The 18,413-nt window shown below is 38.1% G+C and overlaps 2 protein-coding genes across 23 annotated transcripts in view; one reads left to right on the top strand and one right to left on the bottom strand.

The window, feature by feature from the left end:
* ANK3 (ankyrin 3) overlaps positions 1-18,413 on the top strand; it is a 508,367-nt gene that overhangs the window by 117,492 nt on the left and 372,462 nt on the right. The window lies entirely within an intron of this gene.
* Positions 1-18,413, bottom strand: part of LOC308634041 (melanoma inhibitory activity protein 2-like) — a gene marked incomplete at both ends in the record, with an annotated part of 120,304 nt that overhangs the window by 14,184 nt on the left and 87,707 nt on the right. The window contains 2 exon segments of the mRNA XM_081267629.1: positions 14,109-14,336; positions 14,338-16,168. Coding sequence (XP_081123755.1) covers positions 14,109-14,336; positions 14,338-16,168 — 2,059 coding nt within the window.

Below are 18,413 nucleotides of genomic sequence, written 5' to 3'. Positions count from 1 at the left end.
AGCCACAGGAAGCCTTCTATTTTTACCTTTGCTGAACCATTCCCATCCTTCTTAACACCTCTGTACTCCCTTTAGCCTTCTATCCCTACGTTGCTGGCTGTGACATTTTTAGAATGCTTTAAAGTGAAATGCTTTGGTGTTGGGTTTTTTTTCCCCTATTTGGGGGAAGCCCTCTAGTCTTTGAACACCCCGGTTTCCCTTCTCCCTCAAGCAGAAGTCAGAGTGTGCAGATGCCTGCGATGTGGTCCTGTGGCATTTGGCAGCAGAGCCAGTGCTGGGAGAGTGCCCAGCCGTTGTCCCCACTGGTATTTCCTGCCACTTGTGGGATCTGTTTCCCATTACCTTTGCTCACCCGCGGAGGTTTGCGTTTTAGGCAGACACTTCCTGCTTCCGCAGTACTTCTCAAATACAAGACTTAGAATAATCTGAGGATCAAACGGAATGACTAAATGGCTAAGCAAATTCATCTAAGTGACAATTACACATATTTCCTGGGTACCCTTTTTTGGAAAAGGAAAAAATAAAAGATGTTTTTATTGGTCATGGTAATTTGAGGTAAGATTTAATATATTTTTTAAAAACTTGTCATAATGCCTCTTTCCCATGGATAACTCCCCAAATTAACCTTTAAATTTGGAGCTCCCTTTAAGACAACCTTGGTATTGCTGTTTGATAAATAGTATCCAGCTGATAGCCTACTATCTGCCCTTGGCTGTATGGAAAAGCTCAAAAGAACAACAAGGAGAGAGATAAAGGGGAATAAACTATTTTGTTTTGACAAAGCTGTCATTGAATGTCCTTTAGAACCCAAAGATGTCACCAGAAAGTCTCTGTACTTCTAATTCATCTACAAACTAGGAACTCATTAATTCATGCTAATTTAGGGATTGAGATTAAGAGGATGGGGAGCCCAGTAAGAATATTGGGCGCTACACAGAATTAATGCTAATTGATCCCCAGGCACCTGCTTAGACTGTTTCCAGCACACACAATAAAGATGCCTTTAGATTTGCTGTTCTGATGGCTTGGGTGAGTGTTGTCATTCTGTTCTGGTGGATGACATATTTGCTGTCTAAGAGTATTTTCCTTCCCTTCAGGCAAGAAAAATTGCTCATTAAAAATAGACCTTTTATGGTTCAGAAACAGAAAACCCTCCATGGTTTGAAACTCCTAATAGTTTGTAATTGTCAAAAGTATCCACATGCTTTCAAGGTGGATGTTTACCTTCTGCTTTCCCTTTTTCTTCCTTCTTGGAACAGATTATAATTTTAGGCAGCACTATTGGAAGAAAAAGCTGATGACAAATGTCAGTGGTTTCATTGGACAGGCATAAGACCTGTGTTTGCGCTCTGTTGCGACCATGCTCCTCTTCATGTTCTATGATCATATGAGAGCCTTTATCCATTTTCCATATGAGTTTTTGGCATTGATTAAGCTGATGACAGGCCTGGGAAATGAGATAAATGCAGCCACCAACCATTTTTAAAATTTCCCTGATAACCTGGTTGAGCTAAAAGACTTTGTAGTACACTGTTTAGGTTATTATCTACAGTTATCTAGAAATTCTTATTTGAAGTTATTTTTGCAGTTTGTATGGAATTTTGTTGGCTGATCATGTGTGAAACCTGCCTATGGTGAGATTAGTACAAGTATGAATAGTGTTGACATCTGAATTTCTGTTCTCAGTAAGGTACAAGGTATAAAAAAAAGACTAACCCTGCATCCCTGGATTTTAAAAATCATTATTGTTAGCTTAATAAGTATTTGTTGCAATTCTAGTATATACCAAGCACTGTTTTTTATGTTTTTCTTGAACATAGTTTGAAATGAAGTTTTTCTTATATGAAACATTTATCACTTTTACTTTCACAGTTATGTATTTGTGGTAATAGTGGTAATAGCAGAAGTTCATTTTCAAAACGATTCAAAAACCTTTTTGAAATTAGTTTTAATTCATCAGCATCAAAATTGGGCTGGATTTCATTGGAGTAGCTACAAAATGGTAACCCAAATAACAGATAATTAGAAGTCCTTTTAGACATTATATAGACATTTGTGACTCTTAGGACACATTCATATTTTTAAATTATGTTAAGTCAGGCATATTAAAGGAAAAACCTTTTTCTTAGCATTGATAAGACTTAAAAAGAGGACAACAACTCCCTCTAGCGACAAATTATAAATTAGCAACAAAAGGAAATTTTGATTAAAATTCCCAACACTATAGAGAAAGGTAAGTTACAATTTCAGATGAAATATGATTTATGGCTAAAATCAATAGCAACTGGGGAAAAGTGAGTGACTAGAGAAAATTTTACTTTCTATTTTTAAGCATTAACAACCCATTCTTTTAGTTTTTTTTTTTTTTTCCTCTCTTAAGATCACTAATGTCATGAATGACTTGAAATGTATAAGCCTGGAGACCAATTTTGGAGTTATTTAACTTGAGTAATACTTAGTTTCAGTATTTTAGGGTTACATATTTTACTTCTAATGCTGGAATTTTTTGCCAGTTTTTCAGTGCTCTTGTATAAATGGATATGAGGTAGTGGTAGATAAAATACAAAAGCTGAAAGAAGAAGAAAAACACTTGATTCACTACTGAGAAATCTCAATATTAACATTTGGGATTTATGTATTTTTATATTTTTTAATTAAAAATCTGATTTTCATACTAAAATGTCAATACATAAGCATCTTTGTGGTCCCCACAATTAACTAAAAGTGAGTTCGGGGACTTGAGATGCCTCCGTACAATGTAGTGTTGAGTATATTCAGAGATGTGTCTGAGATGAATGGGGGCCCTAACATAAGCAGTAGCTCAGTAGCTGTCCCTTACTGACACCTCCCAGAGGCTCAGTGTCTGTTTATTGAGTGAGTGAGTTTGCCTCACTACTACACAGAGCTTTGAAGAGTAGGAAGAAACTTGAATTAAACCGACTTTTTAAAATATACTCAGCCTAGAAGGACATTCATTTTCTGATAGTTCCCAAGCATCTGTCTGTATCACACTGGGATATTCTACTTGGAATGTCAAGTCTTTTTTTTTTTTAACCTACTCTTCTACTCTTGCAATATCCCCTAAAAGCGTAATGTTTTAATTTGAAGCAAATTGGGCAAAGGTAATGAATAATGGTGGGAATTCTGAAATTAAGATGCTTAGGTTTGAAATAAGCATTGAAGGATGTGATTGTGTCATTTTGGAAACTTTCAATTCGGTTTGTGTGTGCAAGTGTTGTACAAATCTTCTCCACTTTCATCATTGTCTGTGGGACCCACTAAGAAATCAGATGTACTACAGAAAACAAAGCTAAGTATTTCACTGAGGTCATGAAACAGCAATGAGCCATCATCAGCCTCTACCCCATTCCTAATCATATTCCAAAACATACACATTCGATTCTAACAGATGTCCTTTGTGTTCCCCACCTCTATGCCTTTTCCACAGGGGTAGACACTACTTGGTGTAATCATTTTCTGTCCTCCCCATGAGGGTAGGAATCAAACCCTGGTTCTAGTTTATCCACAATATCTGGTGCAAAGCAGACACACAATAAATACTTTTCAGATGAACAGTTTACTCAGTGTTCTCAAATGCTTCCTTATCCAGGAAGCCTTCACTGAATCTTGAAGTAATCATAGAATGTTTATGCCATCGTCAAGTTCTTGGAGGACAGGTATACATACACTTATTCCCGAATTGATCCTTGGTGTTTACATTGTATTCTCAGTAATGTGTCCCATGGCAAAGCTAGTGTTATTCAGTTTTCTGTCACTATAACAACTACCTAAGACAATCTGCCTATAAAAGGGTTTATTTTGGCCCAGTTTTAAAGGTTCCAGTCTGTGATAATTGGCCCTGATGTTTTGGATCTGTGGTAAGATAGCACATGGCTGGAGTGTATGGACAATCAAAACTACTCTCCTCATCAAATCCAGTAAGCAAAAGAGGGAGAGGCTGGGATTCCACAATCCCCTTGGGTGACCTGAAGACCTGACATCAGGCCCCACTCCTAAAGGTCTGACCACATTGAAGTAGCGCCCTGCCACCCCAAGGAACCAAGTCTTTTTAACACAATGACCTTTGGGGAGCACTTAAGATCCAAATTATAGCAGCTAGTACATTCTTAAATTGATACTCCAGTTTAGGTGCATTTAATTCCACAAATCTTACTCCCTCACATTGTGGACCTGAATTGACATTTTCTGTTAGTTTGCCCCAGAAGAATGTAGAGTTTATCTTGAACATTCTTAGTCTAAAAACCACCTATATCCAGTGTCTTGAGCCTAGTGACTAGGATGTTGAGAATGGTGTACTGTAATAAGCAGGTGATCTACCTGCCTGGGTTCAAATTCTGCCCTCCTGACTCTGACCTTGGGCATATTGTTTATACTCCTTGTGTTTTAATTCCTCATCTGTAGAATGAGGGCAGTAATGGTACTTGCTACATGGGGAGTTTTGTGAGAATTAAATGCCATAACCCAAGGAATTTAGCATGATAAACAATAAGATAATAAATGTCAAACAAAAAAGAATACTTTGTTGAATCATATAAGTTTTTTAGGTTTTTTTTAAAGTGATACCTGAAACAATGTTGAGTAAAATTTTATTGTGATAAAAATGTCTTAAAATTCTGCTGAATGAGAAATAATGCATGGCCACAAATCATGAGAAAAAGGAATATATCTCAAATTCTCTTGATTACTCTTGTGATATAGTAAGTTATGATAAGTACTTGGAATTTTAAGTTTACCAAATACAAAGATTCAGGTCTGAGGTGCTTCACTGAAATTGGTTTAACAATTTTCTTGGACACTAGGGGGCACGTTGTGAATAGCAATCCAACAGAAATGAATAGGCATTAATAGAGATATTATTGTACTTATCATAAATACTTAAAAATTCTTTTTTTTTTTTTGATGGAGAAGGTACTGGGGATCAAACTTAAGTGTGCTTAACCATTGAGCCACATTCCCAGACCTTTTCTTTTCTTCTTCTTCTTCTTTTTTTTTTTAATTTTTGAGACAAGATCTCTCTAAATTGTTGGTCTTGACCTTGTGATCTTTCTGCTTCAGCCTCCAGAGTTGCTGCAATTACAGGTGTACACCACCATGCCTGGCTAATATTTTTAAATTAAATATTGGATATAACTATTTTGTAAATCTAAGTAAGTTGGTTAAGCACTGAACAGATTTTTATGGAAATTATTCCCAGGGATTTGCTATTGTTTGTATAGGACATGCACATAGCATTTCTGAGGGAAGAAAAATATAAAATGTATAAAGTAGAGATCAAGATGATACTATAAAGAAAGTAGAAATTGCCCACCCACTACCTTGCAGCCCAGACATGACCACTATTGATTCTGTGTTGAATATCTTTCCAAATTTTTTTCTACATTGTTCCTTTCCCTGTCTCTTTTACCCCACCTTCTTGTCTAGATCCATATTACCAGCTCAGATCAGTCTGGAGTGCCATTGGAATGACCTATAAGCTCTTCAAAGGTGATACCATTAATTGGTTTCTGGAGAACTGCCCTCCTTAGGTTGCCTTTGAAAGTGACTCTAATATGAGTTGCAGTTGTCCAGGCAATCTGCCCTGCGACTCCAACCCTTCTTACATTACATTTCAGGCTGGTGGATGAAATGTTGTATTGTGTGACCTGAGCGCCTCAATGCTGGGAGCTCTCAAAGTGCATGGGAATCACCCAGGGAATCTGGCAAAAGAGCAAATTCCTGTTCCCTACTCTGAGTCCTGAGTCACTGAAGCCTTGGAGGGGCATCCCAAGAAATGCCATTACTTCCCAGATTGCCCCAGGTATTTTGAAACAGCTCATCTGAGAGCTACTCTTTGCAAAACATCATGCATCCTCAAGGACATGGAAGCAAACATTATTGAACACATAGTTCTCATTCTCTGTTCTCTGTCACTCTCACCCTGATTTATTTATTTGCATGAATTGTTGGAGCAGCCAGACTCACGAATACTAGCTGACAGCTTGAATGTTCTGTGTAACATGGAAGGTTCCTGGGGGCACTCAGCAGGGAAGGCCATATTGAAATGTACTTCCTAAGGATTGGATAACTTGGTATGCAGAATGTGTTTATTAACTGGTTTCTTTCTGTGAAGTGAAATGTGCTGCAGTTTATTTAGGTTCTCACACAGGTTCTTCACCTGCTCAAAATAGGGAATTTGGGGAAAAAAAATTAAAAATACAATTGTGACTTGTCAGAGCTGCCAAGGACTTCAGAGGTCACAGGAAGAAATGATGTTATTTCCTAGAGAGGGGAACTAAAGCCCAGAGCGATAAATTGTTTTGCCTAAAGCCATACTGCAAGTTACAATCAGTATCACTGGAATTACCTTGTCATCTCAGAGAACCCCCTGTGTCTAGCGTTTGACCCTATCCTTAGATTGGATGGCATCCTTGAGACCCTTGGGTACAACTTCCCATGGTATCTACTTCCAGTGTTTCACAACCCCAAATGTAAATTCTCAAATGAGGACTACTGTGTTATTCAGTTAACAACAACCTTCTGACAGTCTTTTGATTTGGATTGGTTGGTTTGTGTTTGAGGAACATATTAAAAGAAGAAAATACTATTTTAAACACCAGAATCGCAGAGATTTCTACATGCTGAAGATCCTGAGATTTTCTGAGAGAATGGCATACTCCACTTCTGGGGTGGGGGTCTCGGGAGATGTATGCTCCATTTTGTGGAATGGCTGAAGGAATTCCTTATGGTTTTCATTCTTGCTTACTCATTCTCAGCAGCAAAGGATCAGCCCATTGGCTCTTGAGGAAATCAGAAGCAAAATGTTACCAGGAACGACTCACGGCTCTGATTCATTTTCCCTGATGATAAATTATAGAGAGCACAATCATTCTGTGTCATTTCCTTCCTTGTGCAATCATTGCTGGCTCCTGAAAACTCTAGAGGGTTTTGAACTGGTCACTTGTGCATTCTTTCTCTGTTGAGAGCAACCGCCCCACCCGCATCTAACACCCGATCAGCCTGACATTGTGAGATCCAAATGGCTCAAAGTCACTTAAGTCTTCACACTTGCTGTTCTTCTCCCCACCCTTTGCATTTTTAAATTTGTTCTTTTTAGGTATACATGACTGTAGAGTGTATTTAGACATATAAACACATAGAGTATAACTTATTATAATTAGGATCCCATTCTTGTGGTTGGACATGGAGTTACACTGGCCATGTGTTCATGTATGAACATAGGAAAAGTTATTTCTGATTCATCCTACTGTCTTTCCTATTCACATCCCCCACGCATTTTCCCTTTGTCTAATCCAGTGAACTTCTATTCTTCCCCTCCCAATACACCCTTGCACTGTGGGTTAGCACCTGCCTCTCAGAACATTGGCCTTTGGTTTTGGGGGATTGGCTTATTTCACTTAGCATGATAGTTTCCAGTGCCATTCGTTTATCAAAAAATACCATAATTTCATTCTTTATGTCTTAGTAATATCCCATTGTGTATGTATACCACATTTTTATTTTTTTTATTGGATGTTCACAACATTACAGAGCTCTTGACAAATCATATTTCATACATTAGAATCAAGTGGGTTATGAACTCCCATTTTTACCCCAAATACAGATTGCAGAATCACATCGGTTACACATCCACATTTTTACATACTGCCATATTAGTGACTGTTGTATTCTACCTTTCCTATCCTCTACTATCCCCCCTCCCCTCCCCTCCCATCTTCTCTCTCTACCCCATCTACTGTAATTCATTTCCCTCCATGTTTGTTATCCCATTCCCCTCATAACCTCTTATATGTAATTTTGTATAACAATGAGGGTCTCCCTCCATTTCCATGTGATTTTCCTTTTTTTTTTCTCCCTTTCCCTCCAGCCTCATGTCTCTGTTTAATGTTAATCTTTTCTTCCTGCTCTTCCTCCCTGTTCTGTTCTTAGTTGCTCTCATTATATCAAAGAAGACATTTGGTATTTGTTTTTTAGGGATTGGCTAGCTTCACTAAGCATAATCTGCTCTAGTGCCATCCATTTCCCTGCAAATTCCATGATTTTGTCATTTTTTAGTGCTGTGTAATACTCCATGGTGTATAAATGCCACATTTTTTTGGAGCCCTAATATCCAGAGTATACAAAGAACTCAAAAAAATTAGACAATAAGAAAACAAACAACCCAATCAACAAATGGGCCAAGGACATGAACAAACACTTCACAGAGGAGGACATAAAATCAATCAACAAGTACATGAAAAAATGCTCTCCATCTCTAGCAGTCAGAGAAATGCAAATCAAAACCACCCTAACATACCACCTCACCCCAGTAAGATTGGCAGCCATGATGAAGTCAAACAACAACAAGTGCTGGTGAGGATGTGGGGAAAAGGGTACTCTTGTACACTGCTGGTGGGACTGCAAACGGGTGCGGCCAATTTGGAAAGCAGTATGGAGAATCCTGGGAAAGCTGGGAATGGAACCACCATTTGACCCAGCTATTGCCCTTCTCGGACTATTTCCTGAAGACCTTAAAAGAGCGTACTACAGGGATACTGCCACATCGATGTTCATAGCAGCACAATTCACAATTGCTAGACTGTGGAACCAACCCAGATGCCCTTCAATAGATGAATGGATAAAAAAATGTGGCATTTATACACCATGGAGTATACCACATTTTTAAAATGTACTCTTCTGTTGCATTTTAAACTTGGCTTTTTATTGTGTTAATTTAAAAAGTCGGGTATCAGATGTTGGGATGTAAGAAGCAGGGTAGATACTTGAAGGACAGTAGGGGAAGAGAAAGGTAGGGAAGTAAATTTCAATAGGAGCTTACCAACTTGTCCTTTAAACGCAAGCCTAATAGCAGGCAGAATCAGGGACCACTGTTTCCAGAAGTGGAGTTCTGGGGTTTTATGCCTATCCTGGCCATCTCGACCTCCCCACTTAGACCATACATGCAACTTTGTGCATATAAAGTTGGTATACTGAAAGCTATTTTTAAGGTGTTTTCACAAAACCACCAGTTGATTTAGGAGTCAGAGTAGAAAATTGGGCTCAGTCATCACAAATGAGGGTCCATGTGAATTTCTCACCATAGTAGGTTTCAGTCTCCTCCCAGCTTAAGCAGTCAATTTATGTTCTCCATTTTAAAAGAAGTGGTAAAGAGCTCCTTGTTGATAGATATAGATATAGGTATATCTAAAATTGTCAGAATGTAATGGGTGCCTGGAGCCCTGGAGTTTACAAGAACTTCAGAGCTAACTCACAGCAGTGTGGTTAAAAGGAAGGATAGCATTCTGGAGGCAAACTTCAGGCCAGATCCCGCTTTCTGTGTTAGTTCTGTCCAAGGTACTTGGTCCTTATGAGTCCACAGCTAGGATGAAAAGTCTTGGCATCTGATCTTTCGGTGAGCACTTGCTCTAGATCCATAGATTTTTACCTATCCATCTTGTCTCCCTCTTCCCTCTGTGCACAGTGCCGGAATCCTTCCCACCACATTCTTCTCCTTGGGTTTTTCCAGGGACAGGGTAACTATTCTTTGGAAAGCATTTTCATCGTTTAGGAGCTTAAATCTGTTCGTTATTTTATTGGACAGTAGTTATTGTGCCTCTCCTTAGTGCCAGATGCTCTGCCGGAAGTCTTCTCTTTATATCAGATCCTGAGTCTCTGTCTCTCTAACCTCTGCCCTGGGGTCCTCATGGCTTCTGCAGCAATGCAGGGTTCTTTCCACATAGCAACCCTTGGGCTGAGTCAGAACAGTCCTGTCTTTGAAGGATTATGTTCAGCTGTGTTCTCCTGAACCATTTCTATTCTGTCTACCTTTGTCAACTCAAATTTAAGTTTTTTAAATTTTTCTTAAAACATACCCAGTAGTCCCATCCCATTGGCTGTTTAGCCAGTTCTGGGTTCTCTAGGATTCTGACTTCTATAATTAAGATCATCTGTAATAATGCGTCTAAAGACTATATTTCAGCTACCTTTAGATAGTAACTGTGAATTTTAGATGCCCGAACAAGTGGTTGAAACACTCTGGAGTCGATTGTAGTTCTGTGAACAGAGGCTTCATGTGAAGGGGTGGGGTTCCAGGTGTGGGAAAAGAACAGCTATGCAAGGCCTGAGTAAGAAGAGAAGCATGACGTGGTGATGAGCATTGTGCACACCAATCCCAGCTGACATGGGGATCAGATGCTGTATGATGACTCATTCTCCACAGTGACATGGTTCTATCTGCTGTCTTTAAACCTACCACAATAACTGTAGACTAACTAGATTGTGGGGATGTGAAACTAAAAACACAACAGCAAAGAAAAGATACTTTATTTTTTTTATTGGTTGTTCACAACATTACAAAGCTCTTGACATATTATATTTCATACATTAGATTGAAGTGGGTTATGAACCCCCAATTTTACCCCAGATGCAGATTGCAGAATCACGTCAGTTACACATCCACAATTTTACATAATGCCCTAATAGTAATTGTTGTATTCTGCTACCTTTCCTATCCCCTACTATCCCTCCCCCCCCCCCCTCCGCTCCCAACTTCTCTCTCTACCCCATCTACTGTAATTCATTTCTCTCTGTTTATTTTCCCATTCCCCTCACAACCTCTTATATGTACTTTTGTTTAGCAATGAGGGTCTCCCTTCATTTCCATGCAATTTCCCTTTTCTCTCCCTTTCCCTCCCATCTCCAGTCTCTGTTTAATGTTAATCTTTTCTTCCTACTCTTCCTCCCTGCTCTGTTCATAGTTGCTCTCATTATATCAAAGAAGACATTTGGTATTTGTTTTTTAGGGTTTGGCTAGCTTCACTAAGCATAATCTGCTCTAGTGCCATCCATTTCCCTGAAAATTCTATGATTTTGTCATTTTTTATTGCTGCATAGTACTCCATTGTGTATAGATGCCACATTTTTTTATCCATTCATCTATTGAAGGGCATCTGGGTTGGTTCCACAGTCTAGCTATTGTGAATTGTGCTGCTATGAACATCGATGTGGCAGTGTCCCTGTAGCATGCTCTTTTAAGGTCTTCAGGGAATAGTCCGAGAAGGGCAATACCAGGGTCAAATGGTGGTTCCATTCCCAGCTTTCCCAGGAATCTCCAAACTGCTTTCCAAATTGGCCGCACCAATTTGCAGTCCCACCAGCAATGTACAAGTGTACCCTTTTCTCCACATCCTCGCCAGCACTTGTTGTTGTTTGACTTCATAATGGCTGCCAATCTTACTGGAGTGAGATGGTATCTTAGGGTGGTTTTGATTTGCATTTCTCTGACTGCTAGAGATGGAGAGCATTTTTTCATGTACTTGTTGATTGATTGTATATCCTCCTCTGAGAAGTGTCTGTTCAGGTCCTTGGCCCATTTGTTGATTGGGTTATTTGTTATCTTATTGTCTAATTTTTTGAGTTCTTTGTATACTCTGGATATTAGGGCTCTATCTGAAGTGTGAGGCGTAAAAATTTGTTCCCAGGATGTAGGCTCCCTATTTACCTCTCTTATTGTTTCTTAAATTATATGTTCTTTTCTAGGGATCTTGATAAGTAGAATATTACATACTTTTTCTAGGCCATAAAAGAATCTCCTTGAGATAAGCTTCTCTTTCATTTGACCTAAGAGTCAAAATGCTTTTAGATTTCTGGAAGTTCTTTTATTTAGCCAAGAGATTCTGAGAGGCATAGCCTTCCGATTATTATAAGCTACTCTGTCTAGATTAAAAGTTGTAAAGGAACATCCTTGCTAATTTCTGAGGGCCGAAAGGGGTCTTACACCTGTATAACTGATGTCTTGACACATGAACAAAATTTTATTTTATCTTTTTTCCTGAAATGGTTCCTTCCTTTACATGTCTACTGAAGCCAGGAGAAGCTGGAAATGAGAAACAGTTTTTATTCTCTCACCCTACCTGTACTGGGTTAGTAACATTTCTTCTACATTATGCTTGCAAACAAACTGAGCAGATCTTTCAGTTCTTACCAACTTACCTCATCATATAGAAACCGGTTGCCCCTTTCAACATTCTACCTAGATATAACCTTGACCAAATTCACTAGCTTCCCAGGAGGGTGATTTATTTTTCACACTATTACAGATGGATATTGACACAACTTCTTTCATGTTTACCTTTTTGTCTAGTTTTCAACAAGGATTTCTATTTTTCCTTTTTAGCCTTCCCTCTCAATCTCCTCAGTACCCTTCTATCTTTTTGTCATCATCCAATTCCAAGTCAATGTCACACATTTTATTAATTTATTTATTGTAATGACATCATCACACTACCAGATCCCAGTTACAATAGCAGTTGGGGTTCAAGAAGACAAAAAAAAAAAAACTAGTATGGATATTATTATATAGTAATTTATAGAAGAAAAAAAATTCTCAAACTTGTGAAAAAAAGTGGGGGAAATTAATGTTCAGACTCAAGAGTTGAAGGTTAAAATGATTCCCAACCATCTTTCTTGTAGTCAGGCAGATCCAGCTGCAAAGGGTGACTCTGAGGGAACGCTTAGGGAGAACTTTATTGAAGTCTGTTGATTTTGCATTTGATTTTGGCCTGGGGTCAATTTGGTCAACAAAGCCAGCTTGTGGGAAAATTGTAGGAGGTGGAATGGAGGAGAGCAATACTTAGTTTCTATTTGTAGGGTAATTCTCTGTTTCTAACTTGACACCTTAAAAGAGTGATGACTGCTACTTCAATTCTCCCTTCCAAACCATGAGTAAATTGTTTTCTTTTGGCTAAATCAAACCTGGTAAGATACAGGAAAGATTATTCAAATTTTCATTATACAAAAATATATAACTGTATAGAAAATATCTACAGCATGTTCCATGGTCTTGGAAGGAAACCATACAAAAAAGGAGACTTGAAGCTTAGGTCTTATTAGTTTCCAATCAAATATTTTATATATATATATATATATATATATATATATATATATATATATATGGCAGGAAATAAATACAATTATACTATTTTTATATTTTACATGAAGTACTATTTTATTAAATCTAATGTGGTGAAAAAATAGAGATACATATTTCATCTCCTGGGAAAACATTTTAAAATTTTGAGAAGAGACTAGGTAAAAAACAATAGACAAATCAACACAGAATAACAAAATATGTTTTATTATTAGAAAATTAGGCAAGTTGAATTAAAAAGTTGAAATAAAACAGCAACAATACAAGAACAAACAAATGAACAATAAGACAGGTAGCCATTAAATAAAAATACCTAATGTAAACAAATTGTTGATAAAAACATTAAATAAAAGCAAACTAAATATTTCAACCTAAACACTCTAAAATTTATGTAAAGTAAGGAATTGCTGATATTTCTATAAGAAACATACTTTAAATTAAAAAGACAAATATTTGAAAGTAAAAGGATGAAAAAATTTAATTTGTTAATCATAAAATACATTAAAATAATTATTTTGCTATAAACAAAACAGGCTTTCAACAATTGTGAATCTGTATGTAACTACTACTAACTGCATGGAAACACATGAAGTAACATAATAATAATAGTAAATATTTAAAAAAGTTGCAATCTAAGTAGGAGATCTTGACATTCTCAGTAATTGATGGAATATTAGACACAGAAGCAGGAAGAAGGTATTAATGAAACTAACTATTGGACTTAATTAACAACCTGTCCATTAGTATTTGAACTCATTTATAAATTATATGTTCTTTTTTTTTATTGGTTGTTCACAACATTACAAAGTTCTTGACATTGCTAGTTGAGACACAAAATCTACAAATCATAAAAACTATATCAATATATTTATTGAAATTAATGTTTAAATATGCAAGAAAAACCACAAATAAGTTCCAATGGAAATCTGAGAAAAAGTATTTACATATCATAGACTAATTTTTCTAATTTATTAAATATAATAAAATATGAGGAAAATTTTTAAAAAATCAATAGAAAAATTGGAAAATGAAGAATTCATAGCAAAATATAGAATTCTTTTTTTTTTTTTGGGAGGTTGGAAACCAAATTTAATTGTGGATGTCCATCCAAATTACAGGATAATAAAAGTAATTGAGTAATTGTATTTTTTGGAGTAAACCGAAGGTCAAAATTTGACTTTACAGTAACATTTAATTCTCCTTCTAAATAAGAATCTACTACTCCAGGTATCACCATGATGGCCCCTTTTAAATTGTTACTTCCCAAAATTAAACCTATACTTTCTCTAGGGATTGGCCCCAAAATACCAGTAGGAATTTGTTGTGGTTCTGGATGTTCAGTAGCAGGCTCATTTGAAGATGGAATGGATCCTGAAGGGAACTCACTTCTCCTTTCAGAATGAGGGGGTGGGTGGAGGAAATCCAGCTCTTGGGGGAAGGTCTTGAGAAAAACACTTCCATGCATAGACATCTGGCATTGGAAAAAATGGAGGGGGTGGTGGGCCTGGTGGAAAATAATCTTGAGGTGCTCCATACCTGTTTCCTGGAGGAGGCAGAGGGAAAAATGGTCCTCTTCTTGTGAACTGACTCCTTGGGTCCACAGGAAACAATTCACCTCTGACTGGAGGGAAAGGTGCCAACAATGAGCCAGAGCCAGTTGCTTGGTTTTCAGCAGAGAGAGATGAATCAGGCACATTGGTATCACCAGGATCAAATTTGGTCTCCTTTCTACTGGATTGACTTTCTGAAGACATAGGCCAATCCTCTTTATCCAAAGAAGGCATATTAGAACTTCTGAGTTCTGCTGGTCGCGATGGTCTACCATAATTCGAATAACATCCACCTTGCCAAGGAGGACCCAATGATGAGGGACCATTGGGGGAATTCTTTCTGCCCAATGCTGCCTTTGAAACACCAAGTGCACAGGGATCTTTCTCTACAAGTTCAAATTGAAGCTCCCTTTCAGTTAACTTTTGTCCATTGCGAGCCTTTTGTTTCATGAAATAATGGAGGTTTCTTTCAGCAATCCAAGCCGCCAATTCACTCTCATGTGCTTTTTTCTCAGAGTAAATAATCTTCTCCTGACAGGACTGAATGGTTCTCTCCAATTCTTCTTCAAGATATTTGGCTCGTTTTCTGTAGGTCTCCAGCTCTTTCTTCATATGGCCCATCTCTTCTTTGACCTTGGAAAGTTTCTTCTCTTGCTCCACCCGGTAATTTTCCTCTACTCTGAGTTTCCCATAGAGTTTCATCATATTTTCTTGATAGTGTTCCATTATGACTTTAAATTTCTGCTGAAGGTTCTCATTCTCACCTTCAAGCCGTGTATTCTCTGACAGTAAGGTTGCCTGTTCAGTCTTCAGACTTCTAATCTGTTCTCTAAGGTCTTCCTTTGTTTTCTCTACTTCAGATAAGAAAGCACAAGTTTGATATCTTTGTCCTTCTAAGGTTTCTAAGGAGGCCTTTAGCTTAGCACCATCAATCAGTTTCTTTAAAGCTCCTTTTGGCTCATCATCCAAGTGAGCACCAATTCTTGATTCACTCCTCATTCCCCATTCCAAGTTGCCAACATCTGTTTGGGCTCCCGCGCTTGGAGAAGACCTATCTTTCATCTTCAGCAAGCCTTCAGTCAGAGACTCCTCATGATTTTCTTTATCACTTTGAACTTTTCCTGCATGGACTTGAGAGTCTTCCAATGTGGTGCTCTCTTTACATTGGACACATCCTTGTTCCCTCCATGCTTCAGCTTCTCCTTTTATGATTGGTTTCTGACATTGCCGAAGCTGGGAACTTACATCCAAAGCTTCTTTCATTGCCAGCTGAAGTCCTTCCTCACTCATTTGAAGCAGTCTCAGGTTTGTTTTACTTTCAGTTATTTGTGATCCGAGGGATCCTAATTCACCTTCGAGGGACTTTATCCTTCTCGATATATCTGCCATGATTTCATCCTGTTGACAATGTTTGGCCTTTTGCTCTTCTAGCTCTTTTTCTAGAAAGAGTCTTTCATCCCCATGGCTAGGTTTGGACCTCTGCAGCTTTTCATAGGTTGCCTTTAAATTTGGGGCTTCTCTTGGACCCTTCTCAAAACTGCCACCCTTTAAAGTTGACTCTATGCCTTCATGCTCTTTTTGAATAAGGCTCACTTTTTCAAGTAGTTCACATTTTTCTTCAATTCTTCTAGAAAGTTTTAGAGCCAGCTGTTTTTCTCTTCCCACATAAAGCCTGCTTTTAACACACTGAAAACTTCTTAACAAAAACAAGAGAAGAGAAAAACATCCAATCGCTCTACACATCACCAAATCCCAAGGAACGCCATAAGGATTAGGGCCTGGTTTCATGTCTTCAGACAATGCTGCCACAACCCTTCCTACTTCTTCCAGGACCACCCTCTAATATGGCTGTGGACCTCAGGTGTTTGCTCAGGAATTCCAACCTGCACCAGGCAACGGAGCAGACCACTGAGAACCCCTGCAAGGGGGGGGGGGTTGTGATGTGGGGAGCCGGGGTGAAGGACTCCCAGGAGCCTTGTGGTGCTCAAGTGCCCATCAGGGGTGTCTTGGCCCCTTCCTTCCCTACCCAGTGCATCCTGAAGTGCCAGGGGTTCAGGTCCCTTCCACTCCAGCCAGAGAGGAGTCCTCTCCATGCCACTCACCCCTGAGTTTGGTTTAGGCTAGGCCAAGATGGAGCTTCTTATGAAATTTCCATACAGTCATAATACCACTCAGTTTGATGTCATGCAAATTCTAAAGCTTTCTAAACTGTCTCAACAGATTTTAGGTCATATTCTCATATGTGTACTGCTTGCCCTTTTGTTTTAATGACCCATTCCTTTCCCTGCTTTTGTCCTCTCCCTTTTTTCTTCCTTCCTTCCTTCCTCCCTCCCTTTCCTCATTTTTTCCTTGTTTTCTTCCTTTCATCCTTCCTCCCTTCCTCCCTCCCTCCCTTCTTTTTTCTCCCTTCCCTCCCTTTTCTTTTCTTGCAGTATTGGGCTTTAAATTCCAAGGCCTTCTGCATGCTTGGCCAGCTCACTACCACTGAGCTACCTCCCCAGACCTGCTGACTCTTTCTAGGATGGTCATTTGAATTATTTCTAACAGAAAAAACTCTCATGATACACTACTTTCTTTCTTTCTTTTTCCTTTTTAATTTTTTAGCTGGGTTAATGACTTATGTTTCTTTTTTTTTAAGTTTACCCTTAATATTGTTTTTATTAAGTTTTATTTTTATAGAGCAAGCAACCATAAAAATTAAACAACTGGTTAAATAAGAACTGTTATTTTAGATCATTGTACTGTCATTTTTTTAACTTTATTTTTTTATTTTTTTTAGTTATACATGACAGCAGAATGTATTTTGACATATAATACATACATGGAATGTACATACATCATTCATATTGTCTATTCTATTCTGTTGCCCTTCCTGTCCTCCTTACTCCTCCCCTCTTCTCCCATCCTTTCTCTCTATCCAATCTAATGTGACACACTTTTTTTTCTTTTTCTCATTACAACATCATATATGTATTCTGTATAACAATGAGCTTCTCCTTCCATTTTCCGTGCAACTCCCCTTCTCCCTCTTTTTCCCTCCCACCTTTCTTCCCTATTAGTGGTAGTCTTCTTCTCATGCTCTTATTCCCTATCCCATTTTGAGTTACCCCCCTTATATCAGAGAAGACATTCAGCATTTGTTTTTTAGGGATTGGCTCACTTCACTTAGCATAATCTGCTCTAATGCCATCCATTTGCCTGCAAATGCCATGATCGTGTTATTTTTTAGTGCTGAGTAATATTCCATTGTGTATAAATGCCACCTTTTTTAATCCATTCATCTATTGAAGGGCATCTAGGTTGGTTCCACATTCTAGCTATTATGAATTGTGCTGCTATAAACATTGATGTGGCTGTGTCCCTGTAGTATGTTCTTTTTAGGTCTTTTTGCTATAGTCCGAGAAGGGGAATAGCTGGGTCAAATGGTGGTTCCATTCCCAGCTTTCTAAGTAATCTCCATACTGCTTTCCAAATTGGCTGCACCAATTTGCAGTCCCACCAGCAATGTATGAGTGTATCCTTTTCCCCACAACCTCACCAGTACTTATTGTTGTTTGACTTCATAATGGCTGCCATTCTTATTGGAGTGAGATGGTATCTTAGAGTAGTTTCAATTTTAATTTCTCTGATTGCTAGAGATGGTGAGCATTTTTTCATGTATTTGTTGATTGATTGTATATCCTATTCTGAGAAGTTTCTGTTCAAGTCCTTGGCCCATTTGTTGATTGGGTCATTTAATTTTTGTTGTTTAACTTTTTGGGTTCTTTATTTATTTATTTATTTTTATTGGTTGTTCACAACATTACAAAGCTCTTGACATATCATATTTCATACATTAGATTGAAGTGGGTTATGAACCCCCAATTTTACCCCAAATGCAGATTGCAGAATCACATCGGTTACACATCCACAATTTTACATAATACCCTAATAGTAAT

Source organism: Spermophilus citellus (assembly GCF_964194105.1).
Source record: "Spermophilus citellus genome assembly, chromosome: 15".
Lineage (NCBI taxonomy): Eukaryota > Metazoa > Chordata > Mammalia > Rodentia > Sciuridae > Spermophilus > Spermophilus citellus.
The sequence above is the reverse complement of the archived record's forward strand: the minus strand, read 5'-3'. Positions and strand labels throughout refer to the sequence as shown.